Source organism: Toxotes jaculatrix, chromosome 11 (genome assembly GCF_017976425.1).
Source record: "Toxotes jaculatrix isolate fToxJac2 chromosome 11, fToxJac2.pri, whole genome shotgun sequence".
Lineage (NCBI taxonomy): Eukaryota > Metazoa > Chordata > Actinopteri > Toxotidae > Toxotes > Toxotes jaculatrix.
Window position 1 is genome coordinate 18159708 of NC_054404.1, and position 18415 is coordinate 18178122.

Consider the following 18415-nt stretch of genomic DNA (forward strand, 5'->3'; position numbering starts at 1 on the left):
AAAAAGGGGCTCCATCTGGAATATGTTGTCCTCTCTAGCTACTTTCAGCTGGGAGGTTTTGTCTTTGCGGTGCTGTTACATGTTCAAAGGCTGATTACAAGAACAGATGAGTGTCCAGACCTCCTAGTAGCAAACTGAGAGATAAACTGAGAGGGACAGATGGAGGGAGAGAGCAGAGCTCTATGATGTGTCTCCACCAGTGGATATTTGTGGCCTGTGATGCTGAGCACCAACTCCAGACCAAAGAAGCACATCGGTTTTCCAAACCTCGCCTGATCTGAAGGGAACTGCTTTTATGTGTTGCAATTAAACATGATCTAGTGTGTCAATAAAGCTCAACTGACATACTCCCACAGATTAAAAAGGAAAAAAAAAACAAGTCAGACATGAAACACCAGTTCTTAAGAGCTGACCCAGAATAAACCATATTATCTGCCAGGTCATTAACATTCCCACGCACTGGAAAAGAGAGTCGTATTTTTATTGGAAGGAAGGTGCCGGATTAATTTTTTTAAAATATTTTTTTTCTTGCTGAGCCCATTTAACTATGGAAATGTATATGTGCACTCGTTTACGTAAGAGCGGTAGTACCTGTTAGATCGGTGTAGAAGTGCATTACTCCCATACATAAAGAAAAAGTGTCAAAATATTTTCAGGTGTATTCTGGTAACAAGGTGTGACTTGATCACGAACTCTGTTTCAAGATCAGGGCCAAGTTCAAGACATACACACACCGCAACAACATCTGACTTCTCTTTGGCCCTTGTTTGAGAGGTAACATGCTACAGCTGCAATAATCTATATTTTCATATTAACATATTAGGATGAAATTACTGTGTAACGTAAAAGATGTTTCTCATAGTGATGAACCCACAGATAATTATCATCAGTTCTGCAGTTGGGGCTTTATATCATCTTTCAGCTCTTTTTTGGTTTTCTGTGTGTCCACTTTATTGTTTTGGTCGATTCTCATGAACAGTTTCATTTCTAGGCACAGAAGAAAAAAAAACCCTCTGATAATCCCAGTCTACTCCACCTGCCCGGCACCAAACAGCAGTTAGATAAAATTAGTTAGACTAACCGGTGAGCTTCATAAAGTAATGATATTTCACTGTTGGCCAGCAGATCAGTTAATGCAGATTTAAGTAAATTAGTCTTTAAAATAAAATGAGTCATCTCTGTGTCGGTTTGATAAGAATACGGCAGCTCGAGTGGACTCCTCAGACATGACTTCAGATAAGAATCCACCTATAGTAGAACTTCTGTCGTCTGTTAGAGGATAAACAACATCATTTATATCACAGCACATATATTTCAGAATCAGACACACAAGGTAAAGTAGCATTTAGTAATAAATCATCTTTAACAACTTTTGTACGCTCCATCTGTCTGTGTATATCAACACACTTGTCTGCCATACTGTGGAGGTTGTGTGGTCATCTCTGGATCACTTTAGGTGGATCAGACCGTGTTATGACAGATGTTCTCATATTTCCCCAACATGCGTTTAACGGGCGATAAAGCTGCACGCAGCTTTAAAGCAAAGACCCCCTCTGGCATTAATCCTGAATGTAGGTTCGTTCATGTGTATGCTAGTTTGCGTGCGTAGTAGTAAATGTGGGTTGTGGTTGGGGGTGGGGGGTGGGGGGTGGAGGGTTTGGTTATGCCATATGTGTACTGTACATAGACTGTACCAGAGTAGTTTGCTCCCCCTCCCCCTCCCGCCCACTGCAGAGACAGAGTTAATTTATCTTGCTCTGAATGGTGGGTGGGCAAATCCTGCCAGTTGAGAGTTATTCAGAGTAATTATCCCCCCTCTGTTTTCTCTAATAGACGTTTTAACCCCCCCCTCATCCTTTTGTCCCACCCGGTCACTGGGTATCCATGGCAAGGCCGCGTCCAGCAGAGGCGTCGGATTCAGGCATCACCGTTGTCAGTGTGTTTTGTCGGTCCTTGCTTGACTCTCAGTAACAAGATGCAGACCGACAGTGTTTGGAAATTGATTGGCACAGATTGTAGGAAGGAGGGAAACATACAGCAGAAACAGAGGCAGGCAGGTTCATTTTCCTCCCTGTTTAATCTTTCCAATCACAGAGCTACTTGCACACAACTAAACACACACACGCCATCTTGGTTTAAGCACACAGCTTGTGTCCTTAACCTACATTTGTTGAGCGGATGCATTGTGGAGCATCCTTACTGATCACCAGCACAGCTCCACCTTTTCTTATTCTCTCACAATTCCAACAAGTCGATGGCTTTGTGGTTTTTTTTTTTTTTCTCTCCCTGTCTTCTGTGAGCTGACAGAATGCAGCTCCTCAAGCTTAATGACCCAGGCTCCATCCGTCAGCTTCTCCCCCTGCAGAGTGACTTTGCTCCAGTGTCAGCATCTCTTTTTTTCACCTTTATTCCTCCTCTCTCTGCCTTGTCACAGCAGCAGCAGCAGCAGCATCTCTCTGAATTGCTGTAGTTTGCAGCCTGGCCTGTTGACCCCTGTCAGCCACAACTGATAAAATCTGACACCTCATCTAACGCAGTGTGCTGGGTCCATCACGCTTTTCCCAGGACTGAGCTCAGGCTTTTTTTTTTTATAACAAAGTTTACAATATGAAACCACTCTGCCACATGTTTTTGTTATTTCCATACCCATATGGTGCTGTCAGTCAAATCATACCCCCAGCACTCCCCTGCATAACACAATCCACCCTGCCTCTCCGTTGCAGAAACCCCTCTCCATGGCAACAAATAAGCTCACTGAGTGAAACAGACACACACACACACACACATTCACACATACAGCTGCCTTTTGGCACAGTGAGGGATGAATGGTCCAAGCATCTGCCTTGACAATATCCTCACAATTCATCTGTTATCATCCCTGTGTTGATAGGGCTTCCTGTTCTGCCTCCAACATAATAATTATATGCCCCTAATTATGGCGTTAGCTGGCAGGCCTGCTCCAACACTTAGTCATACATTCTGAGAGGGATTACGGGGAAGTATTTGCCACTAATAGGTTATGAAAGAGTGCCTTCTGTTTGTCGAGTGGACAGCTGGAGAAACCTGAACTGTGAATGGCACTGTGAGCAGGGGTAAAGTGTTAGAATGTGTGACTGTCAGAAAATCCAGGTCAAACTGGAAATGAAATAATAACAAGAACTGGTTTTTAACCTGCTTTAGGACAAAATAGGTTAGGAGTGGTAGAAATTTTGGACAGTCACGGGGTAGTTTGTGTTGACAAGTGCTCGTTGTTGTAGTGTCTGCATGCATCTAGAGGTCACTCATCAGTCGAGCCGCGTGCCCGGTACTGTTCTGCCATGCTTTCTCTCTCTTCTCACGCTACCTACCCACTTCTTTGTGCCCCCTCATAGTTTTTTGTTTGTTTGTTAACTCATAAGAGTTCGTGTGTTTGTTTTTTTTCTTCTGCTCTCTATGGCCAACTGAAAAAACACACGTGGACTCTTATGTATGTAGCACAGAGTTTAACTTTAAATGTCAGCCTTATCTCCTGAGATTGACAGTTTGACACCACATGATAGTGGAAACACCCACCTGTTACTCCAGACAGGTTAAAACAAATTCTACCATTTCATTTTCACATGACTGCCAGCCTTGCTGCAGATGATACTTGCCGTTCCATCAGACTTCCCCTTGCTCCCTCCTCCCCCTCAGTGACTCACTGTTTCTCCTTCTGGTTTTGTCGGGCCCTTACCCTTCCAGTTTACTAATAGCAGGTCTGTTTTGAGTATCTGGCCCCAGGTCCCCATATCTGGGGTGGCCTTCATCACCTCCTCCTCCTCCTCACTAAGTTACTGGAGCTACTGACTGGAACGGCCTTGAGTGAGACACACAAACAATTAGTATCCTACGCTGGACTGTCAAAGATAGTTGAGTACATTTTCACACATGTATTCATGCTTAGGGGCACAACATCATCAACTGCGTTTCACTCCTCACCACCGCATACATACACAAACACTTGTCTCTGACACACACATATACACCCACTTGTTCAGTGTAACACACACACACACACATCACAGTTGTTGGGGCATCTGTGTTAGGATGAAGCTAATGAGCAGTGCCTGGCTCAGATGGGGATATAAGCGAGGGGGGATGTAGGCCCTGTTTCCCCCCACGGGGTAGAAAACTGCCAGGTTTCTGTGTAATTCACTGTGACAGGGCCTCCTCTAGCGCCCCCTCTGACCTCACAGGGTTGCTGCGTCCTCCCCTCACCCCACCCCCTCTGTGGCTGTCTCAGGTGAAGGCTCATGCCATGCATATTTCATAGATGATCCACACAGGAGCAGAGATGCAGACGCACTGTTCAGCCACAGGCCATAGGAATGGGGCTCAGCATAATGGAATGTCTTACACTAACACACACACACACACTCACAATATACATACGCACAAAAACCCCCATGGACTCATGTGTAAACCAGGGCAACCCAAACAAACATGCTCTCTGAGTCAATGAATGAATGTGCCCAGCAACCATACAGCGTGTACAGTTACTGCATGTCATACAACCACAGCTTGTCTATCATCACATAAATAACAATTAGCCCTTGTTCTCATTCAGTGTAAACACCAAGTGTGTGTACAGTCAACACTCACAGCAGGGGAAGGGGAATTCCAACGAGGTACACTAAGGCCATACCCTGTGAAGAAGACGACTTTGGTACTGTCAGATTTCTTTTTTTGTCCAGTAGACTTTAGTGTGCATGTAGCTCAGCAGCAGGCCGTGACTCTGTCAGGGGATAAGTGCTGTCTCCGCCACATCAGATGTAGCGTTTGTTTTATTTATTGCTGACGCTGAATTTTCTGGCTACACCAAAAAGGCTTGGCTTACAGAAAGCATCACAGTCCGTTTTATTGCAGGAGGGGATGAAATGGCTCAGTACATCATGAGATATATGGACTTGTCTACCTTGGACATTTAAAAAAAAAAATGAAACCCTGGAAAATGAAAATATGTCACCCTTCTTTTAGGAGTGATTTGCTGCTGTGATGATTTCTCGACACGCTGTAAGTCGTTGATATATGTCCCAGCGTTACTGGGTCAGATCTTTAATGGTGAAACCACACTGTTCCCCTCATTTCTCCCTGCACCATGATGCATTGAGGGGACGACTGCCGCCATCTGTTTTCTTCATTTGTTCTCGCGTTCATCTGTCACTCAAGACACCATGGATGAGGATTTGTGTTACTTGCGTGAGACACTTTGTTGTGGCATTTGCACTTACAGTGGTGCAACAATGCAGACACCACTGATCAGATTTAAAGGATTTTTTTTTAGGATTTTTTTTTTTTTTTTAGCAAATGCACCTCACCACATCTCAAGCATTTTACAAACTATGAAGAGGGGGAAGCTGTTGCTAAAAGTGAAACATGTTTACTGTTGCCCATTTCCCTTCTGTCCTAGTTTATGGGCTGCTCTGACAGCAGAGAAGCCCTTTTAACAAAGCAAGTCAATGGACTGTCCATTAAATGTCCATAAAAAACACTGTAAAGGCCCATCTCGCTCCTGTGAGTGTAGGACAGCGGTATGCTGATGTAAGCTGACCCAGTGATGTGGTACGTCCCTGCTCTGTCTCTCTGTTCCTGAGTCATAGAGCTGTCATACCCATTAGCATTGTCGTGTGTCCGGGGAGGACAGATGACAGGACAACCACTTAACTCAATTTTTCCTCCTGTCCTTCTCTTCAATTATTCCTCTCGTCCTCCTGTGCTCCCTCCCTCCTCCTGCTCACAGTCTCCTCTGTTTTTCCTTCCTCTGCAGGGTTGGAAAGTGGTGGTGTGACTTTGAAGGAGCCCGCCTCAGAGGGAGAGATCGAGAGCTCTACGCCGGTCACGTTGCGCTGTCATATTGATGGACATCCTCGGTGAGTCTCCTCCCCGTCACCTGGAGTTCAGAGTTCACAGGGTTAAGGATCATTTTAAGGACAGTTCTGAAAAACTCTTCTCCTGTCCTTGTTGGCCTCTCTCATGCCCTCATGTGCCTTTTTACACACACCTCTTTGTATCTCATCTTTTCTTTTGCTTCATCAATCATCCTGCCCCTGTTCCCCAATTTTATCCTCCTCTCCTAAACCTCTCTCACACCTATCCTCTTTAATCCTCCTCTCAGGCCGACATGCCAGTGGTTCAAGGATGGGGTGAAGCTGACGGAGAAGAGCCATCAGATCAACAACAAGGAAAGGACGCTCACCTTCAAGAGCGCCAGTCCGGACGACAACGGCCTGTACTACTGCTGTGCCAAGAATGCAGCCGGGCACGTCTGCAGCAACAGCAACTTCACGCTCAACATCATAGGTGCGTTTGTATGTCTTTGCATGACAGTACCACTGCAACAAATAAATGATCGATTTGGTTTTTAGGATTCTGTCAATTTAACTAACCAATTACCTGACTAATTGTTTCAGTTCTAGTTTTCATATAAGTAATAATTTTGAGCTATCGGTTTCCACTTTTCCACACCTGCAAGGAAGTGTGGTGAAGAGGAGGCGGTGTAAAGACCATTAGTCGGGAGAGAAAGCAGGGAGAGAAAGTGATGGAGTTCCTAATGTGATTACCAGAGAGTATGTTAGCACCTTCCTCCTCCGCCACCCACGCACACAGAAACATCATCAACATCTACAAAGCAAACAATAACACCGGCTCCCTCAGCAGCAGCGTCGTTCTGTTGATTTGTCTTTGTAACTGGAGCATTCACAGGCACTTTGTTGAATAGGGAGGCTATTTGTTTTTCTGCAGGCTCTCAACATGACTTCTGTTGTTTACTCTGCGTTTGTGCGCCCCTGTGTATTACCCCGTCAGCACACCACAGAGCTTGTACAGTACATACAGCTAGCACATCTGTGCAAGAAACCTGATGCCTTGTTCCACTCTAATTAGCCACCTGCAACACACACCCAGGCATGCAAGGTTAACACCTGGGTGAGGGAAGAATGGATAATTGTTGAGTTTCCAGTTACCATGTTGCCACCCTCTGCTCTTCTATAGGGCTTCACCTTAAGGAAAGGCTGACAGATTTAGACAGGTTTTCAATGCACGGTCACAGCTCTTTAAGTCGAGGCCTTCCCACTGACTTCCTGGGTGGGCCAGGTGTGCTCTGAGTGCGTGCCTTTCTTTTTCTTTTTCACACCAACCAGTAGCCGTGTCCTACTACAGCTACTGGCAGTGTACTTCCATGAGCTGCGCAGATTTGAAATACTCGCACGCATAAACCTGGATTAGGGGTATTTTCGTGTTCTCGTTTCTGTGTTGAGCTCAACGCCCTTCAGCTTTGTATTCGTATAACAGTGTCTTAAAATCTGTGTGGTAATTGCCCCTCCCCTAGGTTGTACTGTACCAAATCTCTGGTTTTGGCAGGTCAGAGCAGCCCAGTCCAGTGTTAGCCAAAGCAGGAGGGGCTGGAGCGCGGCTGGCAGGGTAGAAAAGGTCAAAGGAATGTGAATAATGGGGAAAATACTATGCAGTTTAGGAATTTCCGTGTAATTTGAAATTGATTGCAAAATTAATCCTCCATTGTTTAAAAAACCAAAGTGGCCGAACGACCCCACTTGAGTCCTAACCCCAGTTTCTTGGAATAGCGTGACTTTGCATCATCACAGGGAAGAGAGAGATGATCTCCCTTGTGTGATTCTACAGTCCGGGAGGTTAAAAAAAAAAAAAAAAAAGGAAGGAGATAACGGTCCAGATAAGCTGCAGGCTCTGTTCGCTGACCTCATTAATTCTCCCTGGGGCCCCTGAGGTGTTGACACGCAACGCCACCTGAAAGCCGCCTGCTCACCAGCTTCACGCTGCTGTTGGCAGCTTTTAATAAACCTCGGAGTAAATCGGCGCGGTGCACGAGTATCCACACAGATGGAACCTGATGGTCTCATGCCTGCAGATGCAATCATGCAGATGTTTGTCTACCTCTCTAACAGATAAGAGTTTTCCGCGGCCGGTGGTCACTCCCGAGGACCAGGTGGTGTTGAGGAACGAGGAGGCCATGTTCCACTGCCAGTTCACCGCTGAGCCGGCCCCCACGTTGGAGTGGTACCACGAAAACGAGCTGCTGGCAAACAAGTCTCGGTATGTTGAGAGCTAAATCCTCCTACACCTTCTCATCATACATCTAACTCACCCAGTTCTCTCTCTCGCTCTGTATTCTTGGACTCCCGTCTCCCACCACCTCCCTCCACATCCTGCCTTTACTCCATTCCCCCTCCTTACTTACCATTATTTAAGCCTCGGCTTCGGATATTCTTTTGAACCCAATGAGGCGGAACCCTTTGCACCAGGCTCTCTCTGTGTGCTGTTTCGACTCGGGCAGAAGATGAATTGCACATTAACGAATGTTATTACTGGAACAGAACACTGTAAAGTTTCTCTGCGGTGTACTATACATCACTTGAGCACAGCCTTTCTCTCCAGCCTATCATAAAAGTCTTTGCAGCTCTCTAGTGTTTGCGCACTGAGCGGAAAAACCCCTCTAGCTACAATCAGCTTACCAGCATGTCCCCTATAAACACATAAGCATTAGATAATAACCAATTTCTATACGTTGTGCCAAGTTTAGCCTCGGGGTTTATAGCACCTCATGCTTAAACATGGTCACACTGTAGGCAGCCTGTTCCACATGGAAAGTAAGAGCCTGGTTTTCGATTGTAAAGTGATTATTGTGCTCATGGAGCGAGGGAGGTGAAGGACTCCAATATCAATAGTTAGTCATTTGTGTATTGAGCCTGTCAGAGGCGGGTTTGGTCACCTAGGCAGTGATGACTCAGCACCGGGGCTGCAGAGGGATGAATAATAAGCATGAATATAAGAAACACACAAGCAAACGGTTTCTTTAAAAAGCTGGTCTAATCGTGGTTAAGGTATTCCAGAGCAGCCTGGTCTTTTGTGTGTTTATTGATCGGGGCTGATTATGATGCCAGAGGAATGCCGCTCTCTGCAGAGGATATCATCTGTCACGCACCTGCGCTGCCCCCGTGGGTCAAAACCAACTGTGGGGGCAAAAATGTGAAACCAAATGTGTAACGGGCTCTTTCTGCGTAGGATCCATGTGGCTATAAAGATGATTGCCTTTAAAAAAAATAAAAATAAATCTGCCTTTGTTCATTTTGTTTTGTTTGTGGTTATTTTAGACTATTTCCTCAGGGTGAAGTAATGTTCCACAGACTAGCAGAGCTTTCTCTCCTGCTACTGAACAGAGAAGAAGAGAAGAGTATCACCTCTCCTCTGGGAACCCACTGCAGAGCCATTTAGTCCTGGATGAATCCCTCTTTTGGAAACACTTCTCAAAAATTACACATCACTCTTAAATGCATCTAGTAATGCCTTTACTTATTGCCTCTCTGCATTACATACTCACTTTTCCCATGAGCTCTGTAGTGACTTTGTCATATAGCAGTGATGAGCAGTTGATTTGTTAGTTCTGTGGAGCTGATTTCTGGGCTGTGTGGGATTTGCAGCTCCCTATCTGTCATCCCTGGAGCTGGCTTAAGGTCAGCCTTTAATTACTTCTCAGCCCGTCTATCTCTGGCACCGATACTCCCTTCAGCCTGCCAGAGGCGGCCATCAGGATGGGCCTCCTAAAGCACAAGACTTTTTTTTTTTTTTTTTTTTTTTTTAAATTAAACTATGTGGGACAGTTTTCTTTGTGTTCTGTGGACAAATTCTTAGCATTTACTTCAACCTACTTGGAGCAGCAGATGGCTTGGGTTTAGTCGATCAGGGCAATTCAGATAAAGTCTGAAGGTAACATGCCAAGTACAAAAAATAGGCCTATGTTAAAATAAGTTTTCTGGCACTTGTGTATTTGGCAGAGCATCTCCATCTTGTTCTCCAACCAGGTCAGAACAAATGCTAAGAGTTATTTGCAGAAGCCATCTGAGTGAGATCTCGTGGGGGTTGTTGCCCCTGTATGTTTCTATTACTGGTCAGTTACGTTTGAATAATATGTGGCACATTGTTTGTTGGTCAGCTGTTGTGAGAAAGTCTGAATATGCAGAGTTATAAACTGTTTGATCTGTTTCCTCTCCACAGAGTGATTCTGCTCTCCAACGGCACAGTGCTGATCACCCAGGTCAAGCCCAGGAACACGGGGACCTACAAATGTGTCGGCCGTGGCCTCAGAGGGTCCCAAGTTACTTTGGAGGCCTCCCTCCTTATAGCTGGTACACACACACACACACACACACACACACACACACAAATTTGCAGTTGTTGAACTGGTGAGAGATAAACACCTGTGATTCTGTAATGTGAGAGCGAGAAGGGGCATTTTGGGTTACATATTTATCCTGCCCCTCCATCTCACTCTGCTCTCCCCTCCCTTCTTCTTCTGGCTCTTTCACTTAGAGCCAGATCTCTCCGATGATAATCACATCCCCTTATTGACATCCGGCCCAGCTGTATCCACTACACACACTGCTCTGGAGCATTTTCCTGATTCCCCTTCCGTACTGTTTCCTCCAACAGTCCAGCTGTTTGCCAAGCTTGTTTAGCTCAACAAGCTTCCTCCACAGTGTAGCAGCACCACACTGAACAAGCATCAAAAGTAACATCAGATAACAAACCACAATGACTCAAACGGGCAAACGAGCAGCGTAATTATAAGGCTGTGAAAGCGTTCAGTGTCATTACAACTGCCCCCCCTGATTTGCAGCCAACTTTAGTTGAAATGTGCTAGTTAGAAATGTATTAACTCACTCTGAACCGAGAACAAAACATCAGAGGTTTAACAAATATAGCTGTCATTGTGCATCAACGTCAGGTTCTGATACATGCAGGGAAAACAAACACACACACAAGTCAAGACACATCAAAGCTGTTTTAATATTGCACATGACAGAGCACCTCCTCTTTTCCTCCCCAGCTCCAAAAGGACTCTGTAACAGCTTTTAAATGGCTGCTGGAGCTTAAAGCGAGAACCAGCCGTAGTATCTTCTCATCTTACTAATCAGGCAGCATTTTGAAATGCAAGTGCATGCAAGTCAAATATTTTGGATAAGCTTAGGGCTGGAATTTCTATGCGTTTCGGTGTCCCAAACTCTTTATTCCTCTCAAACAGCCCCTTTTCCCCAAGGGTTTTGGATTAATGAGGTACAACTGTATCTGCAGTTTTAACCCAGTGAACCACGGCTCCATTTAAATACCTTAATTCGCTTAATCTGATGGTAATCCCTGCAGGCATTATAGGGGATTGTGTCACAGTAGAATTCAGCATTTAGGGACAAGTTTAAACAGTCACTCCATCATTGCTCCACTTCATTCATTTCACTGCCCCCCCCCCAATCTTCCAGCTCAGCTTCTCTTTCATCTCCTAAGAAATGTGTGTTTTTCCTCTTTTCTCGCACATTAATTGATTTAGATCTTACACTCGTAGAAGGTCGTAGCCGCTGACCAGCTTCCAGTGCGATGTTGGCCAATAAAGTATTAATGACTTCCATTTGGGACACGCACAGTAGTGGGAGGTCTTGTGAGTCTTTGGACCTCAGATCACATTCCACTTTCTGTATAAGGGCTGCCAGTTTTGATATGACCCACCTCACACAGGCCAGAGCTAATTCCCATACTAAGATCAACCTATATGCTCAGTTCGCCTACTGTGCACTTTGCTCTGTAATTACTGTGCTACAAATCAGAGCACTTTTCTTAACACGATAGGAAGTCTGTAAACAGAACTGTGGGTTGGAATTGAGTGTGCTCGAGGCTGCTCACGAATTCAAAATCAGTAATGCTTCACTGCCTTTGAAGACAGTTTGATGATTATCAGGGGTCTGGTGTAAATGGAAATCAATTTCCCCGTTCAGGTTGCTACTTCACGCTGATAATTCTCTTGCTCCCTCTGCCCTCCATTACAGATATAGACGACATGGCGCCCAAGATGTCAATGGTTTTCACAGCGGACACCCTGCAGAGGGTAGCCTGTCGCCCCCCACGCGGCAAACCTGAGCCTGAGGTGTGGTGGGAGAAGGGAGGTCAGCGGGTCCCCACGGAGGGCAGAGTGTACCAGGACGGCCTGGATCTGGTCTTCAGTCCCACAGAGGAGGGAGATTCAGGCACCTACACTTGTGTGGCCCAGAACAAGGCGGGACGCAAGACACAGGAGGTCACCTTCACCGTGGCCAGTGAGTCATACACAGTCCATTCTGTTTTACACGTTTGATTTACTCATCACAGGGAGTGCTACGTCTGTGAAAACTCCCGTGTAATAACAATAATCAAGATGATTTATAACAGAAAGTGCACATTTAAGAGACAGCAGGAAACTACTGAAACATCCTGTCATATTGCTTTATGGGAAATGTAGGATCCGGTGTTTTTGGAGCTTTACTCATACTAGAGAAAAAAGTCGTTATATCTCTTTGACCATGCTTTTTAAAATTCCTCTATTACGGGTCTCCTTACTTTATTGAAGTACATTCCTGCATCACTTAAAACAGACAAAAAAATCAGATTAAATGATTTGAAGAATGAGCAGGGGTCCATTTTCACTGTCAAAAAAAAAGGGCTCAAACCATAGGAGCTATATCCTGTGCAGGGCACATGTAGGGATTCTATTATAATACATGACTATGGCCTTACATAATAAAATGTCTGTATTTTTGTTTTAGTATATTTTTTCGGTAGCAACCCAGAAATACTGGAAATCAGGTAGTTTCTCCCCAGTAGAGCTAAAGCTGAAAAAGTACACAAACAAAAGAAGAAGGGATAACTCTCAGGTCATTGAATCACTCCTTAATAAACAGTAAGTCATGTTCTTTTCAGTCAGGATCGCTGGAGGAACACTGGATACATCCACCACATACACAGGGTTTATTATTTTTGTTTGGACTGACCAAAGGGCCAAGCTCATTAGCACTTTGTGTATCCCTTTGAGGGCCTGCCATGTAGCTGAAGAACGGTTATGCCTGCACTGTGTAACTGTACAATGTTTTTATTGGTATAATGAATTCTGTGTGTGTGTCTTCATAGCTGCCCCTGTGTGGGTGACAAGGCCTCAGGACAGCTACTTAGAGGAAGGTAAACCAGGTTACCTCCACTGTTACGCTCAGGCCAACCCTGAACCTGAGGTTACCTGGCTCCGCAACAACATCATGATCACAGCCGAGGCGAGTTATCCCAAACACTAACATGGACACAGTTATTACAGTGTTTTTCTTTTTTTCCTGCCTCTAATAATAGCTTTGTTTTTGTGACATAAGAGAATTTCTTAAACTTCTGTTCTTTCTCCCCCAGGACTCTCGTTTTAAGCTGTTCCCTAACGGCACCCTCAGGATCAACAATGTGGAGGTGTATGATGGACAGATGTACGGCTGCGACACCAAGACTATAGGCGGCCGACTGTCTGGACAAGCTAGAGTTACTGTGCTTGGTAAGCTGTTAGGCAATCACTCTGTTGATCAGTATATACACAGGATTATACATTTGAAGTTATTCCCCAGACTGACCGAGTGATAATGTGTAATGTGTGAAATCATATTCGGGCTGTAGTGAGTAATCCAGGGCTGAGAGAAAATACAAAACATATGAGGTCATGCCCGTGAGCCTGTGTGTATGCATGAGTGTGTGTGTGTGTATGTGCTTTCTAAAATAAGAAGAGTGTGTCCATGTTGTGTCTCTGGGCGTCCTGCAGGACACCCACGGAGGTGTAAAATATGACTCATGCACGGCAGCTTTATTATTCTAGCCTCCATTTTAACACATGATCTCCAGGATACACTCCTATCTGCTGCCGAACGTGAGATAGATGACATCTGACGTGTCACTGTTTTGACTGGCCAAACCCTGTTTATAAGATCTCAGCCTCAGATAGACCTCGCTTGATATGCTCATCAGATCTGTGTGCACATGTGTGCCTGTAGCCACATTTGCCTGAATGTGTCTGAACATGATTGGCTTCAGCATAGTGTCATTTCATCTGCGGTGTGAGTTGCACAAAAGAGGCTTTGACCCCCCCCCCCCCCTTTGTGTTTACCACATGTGTAATGTGTGTGTGGTGTTTTGACTTGTGTTTCAGAGAAGCTGAAGTTCACCCCGACCCCCCAGCCTTCTCAGTGCCTGGAGCTGGATAACGCGATCACCATCCAGTGCTCTGCTAAAGGCAGAGAGACCCCCACCATCCGCTGGACCAAAGCAGGTGCGCATGCCGCTGACTTAACCTTAGCTCACACTAGCTTATATAACATGAGGATTGACTGTTTCTGAAGGATATATCTCACCTAAAAAGCAGTAGCACTGTCTGTTCCTTTAATGCTGATGATGACTGTGCTGTTTTCCACGAGAAAACCTTTTAAGAAACTGCTCTAAACAGGTTGTGAGGGAAATTCATTATCATGGATCATTTCCTCCTTCATCTGCGATAGCCATGATGGAGTCGACTGAACCACTTGACTTCGACATGCAGCACCAGACACATCCCTCCTGAACCCCCTTGTCCCTGTGCGTCTCTCTGTCTCCCCCTGCAGACGGAGGAGAGCTGCCGCCTCATGTGGAGCAGAAGAACGGCCAGCTCCACTTCACCAAAGTCACCCGGAGCGACGCCGGCAACTACACGTGCATCGCTTCCAACAGCCTCCAGGGGGAGATCAGAGCCTTGGTGACCCTCACTGTGGCCGGTAAGCAGCTCAGTCATCATCCTGGAAGCAGGGGATTACGAAAGAAAGGGTTACGCTGCCATATTAGTCATCAACACCACATCAAAAGGACTTGTGGTCTCAGTACATCTGAGGGTGGTTTTATGAGGAGACAGTCATTGATCATTATCATCAAGTGGCAAACTCAGCAGCATTTATTGTGTACTTGGTGGCCTTTTTACAGCCCAGTAATGAATTGCTTCTGGGTTGCAGAGTAACTGAGAGGATGTTAACCGCAGTCACCACAGACTGTAAAGGAGATGTTATGGCCCAGTTGTGGTATGAATGTTGTATTAATCAGCTTGTTTGTGTGTCCCTGTGTTTGTGTACTCTTGTGCACAAATAGTGTACATTCGCTTTAAGGTGGAGCCGGAGAATACGACGGTGTACCAGGGTCACACAGCCATCCTGCACTGTCAGGCCACCGGAGACCCCGAGCCTCACATCCACTGGATGGTTAAAGACAAGACGCTGGACATCAGTAAGAACAGGAGGTAAACGAGACACTTGTGTGCAGCTGAGCCGTCACAGATTAGGATTACAGTCTGTGATTACAGGCTCCAAACAGAACTGACTGCAGTGTCACTGCTGTGCATTCATTACATATTCTGCTTGTGTTAACATAGCATTACACACCTGACTACAATGGGCCTCATGCAAGAACATCTCATACATAGAGACTTGTTCTTAAGTGGCATGTAAGAGTGATTTAAGAGAACTTGTGACATTCATTAAATGTCTTGTGTTTTCTGTCAAGTATGAGCAAAATTTGTGAGAGGTCCAGACCTGTGGTATGAGTCATGAACAGATGTCTACCTCTCTCCACAGGGAGACAAAAACACACACTGTTAAGTTTGTCCTCACAGTTTTAATGCCTTAATATGAATGAATTCAACAGAGGTTCAGTCTTTTTTAGTCATTTTTTTTTTTAGATGCATTGGCATATTTTGGCATGACAGTTTATACATTTCAGTTGTCAGAAAAGGTCTCTCACTCCAACACACTAGCCTCAGGGTGTTTAGGCCTGTCATTGTCCAGGTGAACAGCCTCCATTCCAGCTGACAGTGTAACATCACTTACATGCACAGTGTAATATTCTGTTGTCTGTCTCTACTGTCCATCAACTCGACTGCCTCCTGTCTGAGTCAGACCATTCCCTGTTTGTTTCTGTCACAGACAGTACAGAGCTGCTCTGCTGACTATGGTGCCACTGATATTTTCTAATCAGTTTCTAATCTCACCACTGACACTGCTGAGTTTGTTCTTCTCTTTACTTTTACATTTTTGTGAATGAAACTTGGCTACAAACAGAGAGCACCAGGCAGCCTCATAGAACAGTTTTAGGAGTATTGATTATGCTTGATTATGCTACGATCAAACCTCACAAACAGCCATCTGCTGATGAACAGGTGGAGTTCATCAGGCTGAGAGAAGCGATTTATGGCACGTTTGTGGAATTAAGACATGAATTTCAGAATTTGTGGCTCCTTCTCCTGTTTGCATCTTGTTTGCTGACATCCAGACCTCCACCTTCATCTGTCCCCACCGTTCTTTCTTCCAGGTTCCAGAAGATGCCCAATGGCTCCTTGGTGATTTCAGATGTCACTGCAGATGACACGGGCCGATATACCTGTGTGGCAGGAAACAGCTGCAGCATCAAAGACCGTGTGGCGCAGCTGTATGTCGTGGGTGAGTTCATCACACACACGCACACCAACGTATTTACACAGGCTTCCTTTATCAGGAACAAAGGTGTACACATGGGGCATAAGCTAGGATCACAAGTGCAGGATGAAGGCATTAATTAAACCTTCACCCTCTGCCTGTCATCCATCTGGACAGGTTAATAACCACAGCCACATCTCTGACGCCACGGCTGTCACTGAGGTGATGGGCTTGGGCAGACGTTAGATCTAATAACGCTTCGTACTCTGTGGCTCCTTATTTGCCGGCTGCTGCTGAAAATGAAAGTCACACACTTGTACTAGTGTCCCATATCAACTCATTTTCTCCCAAAGTAGCAGGACAGTCTTCTGGATTAGTTCAAAGTAGCAGACAATTGAATTTAGATGTTTGTCGTAACTTGCCAGGTCAGCATGACAGCACAGCCCTGTGTGAACAGTGAAACTCAGAAAATATACTTGTTGAATGAAGTGACAAGGTTTTTAGATAGATTTATGGTTTTAACTGGGTTAACACTGAATATAAGTACCTTCAATCTATAAAGGAGATAAGGGCTTGCCTTTATAGGGCAGAGCAGATCAAATCTGTTGTGGATCTGTAAACCACATCTCATTGAAAGTGATTTGCGTCCACTTTTTCACTCCTGCAACTCCTATTTTCAAAAGCCTGTTCTTGGAAACACTATGCTAAAACAACAAAATGCTGCGTTTGAAGATGTAACAGAATATGTTATCTTGATTAAAGACTGAGATGTGTTAAAGATAACACATCAAGCACTTCTTCATGGAATTTTAGTGAACCGTAATTGCTGCCTGTGTCCATCAGACAAACCAGTGCATTCCAATGGTGAAGATGGGGACAGGGCTCCTTACAAGATGATCCAAACCATCGGCCTGTCAGTGGGAGCGGCTGTGGCTTACATCATCGTGGTGCTGGGTCTCATGTTCTACTGCAAAAAGAGACGCAACGCCAAAAGACTGCAGAAAGGCCAGGACGGAGAGGAGCCAGAGATGGAGTGTCTCAATGGTAAGACTGTTTGACAGAGAAGAACATTAATGAATTTGTGGTGAGGCAGATGTAAAATCAACCAGGAGGTTACGGTAAGTTTGCAGCTGATACTCAGCTGCATGGTTCTTAAACATGGTTGAAAAGTTTGGGATATTTGCTGCCATCTTGTGTTTATACTGGGTGTTGCATTCAACTTATAAAATCCCTTAAGTTCAGATAAGTTCAGGCAATAGCTGTGTCCCCAGTTGATACACATAGAAAAAAGCTTGATTTTGTGTTGGTGTACACGGGAAAATGGCGAAGCTCCTCACAGCTTCAAAACATTCAAACTATTCACTTCTGTTTGTGGATGGTGGTGAAACAGTTCTCAGAGCACATCAGAAAACAATTACTATTCATATCTCAGTGTGATTTATGTTTAACAGTGAAGCTACAAACAACCAAAACAGTTTGTGTGCAGTGTGGAAGTGGAACAGAGCAATAGTGGTACAAGCACCACTTTGAGTCATTTTGTCATTTTGCCATTCAACGTCCCACATTACTCATTACACATTTAGCTCCACATATAATTCCAGCTCATTCTTTCTTGACTGACACTTCGATTTCACTGAGCAGAGCAACAAGGATTGGTTTTATACTCTGGGTTGAAAATTTAAAGATTTAATGAAAAAACTACTCCAAATAGATTCACGTCACATTTACAATGCCCTTTAAAATCCATGGAGATTTGTGCTGTGTGTGGCCGTTGACCTTGTGGGATGTGTGGTGTGTTCTTCAGGAGGAGCTGTTCAACAAAATGGCCACACCACTGCTGAGATCCAGGAAGAGGTGGCGCTCACCAACATGGGTACCATGGCAACAACCGAGAAACGCCACAGCCACGTCAACAACGATAAGCTCCACTTTCCCCGAGCAAACCTGCAAACCATCACTACTTTAGGTAGACTTGTTTGAACGGTTCTCTTTTGCATTTGTTAACTGAGAGTGAATGTGCTCATAGCCTGATTTGAAAGGAAGTGATCTGATCTTAAAGCTGCTACGTATTCATGCATTCAATCCGTTCACCATAAGAACATGTGCAACAT

General features: G+C 44.9%; 1 protein-coding gene across 1 annotated transcript in view; it reads left to right on the forward strand.

The window, feature by feature from the left end:
• The window catches only part of ptk7b (protein tyrosine kinase 7b), a 70524-nt gene that overhangs the window by 48878 nt on the left and 3231 nt on the right, over positions 1-18415 (forward strand). The window contains exons 4-16 of the mRNA XM_041049377.1: positions 5786-5888; positions 6134-6318; positions 7938-8085; positions 10045-10175; positions 11865-12131; positions 12979-13115; positions 13243-13378; positions 14024-14143; positions 14472-14621; positions 14986-15133; positions 16201-16328; positions 17148-17348; positions 18109-18270. Coding sequence (XP_040905311.1) covers positions 5786-5888; positions 6134-6318; positions 7938-8085; positions 10045-10175; positions 11865-12131; positions 12979-13115; positions 13243-13378; positions 14024-14143; positions 14472-14621; positions 14986-15133; positions 16201-16328; positions 17148-17348; positions 18109-18270 — 2016 coding nt within the window. The remainder of the gene's footprint in view (positions 1-5785; positions 5889-6133; positions 6319-7937; positions 8086-10044; positions 10176-11864; positions 12132-12978; positions 13116-13242; positions 13379-14023; positions 14144-14471; positions 14622-14985; positions 15134-16200; positions 16329-17147; positions 17349-18108; positions 18271-18415) is intronic.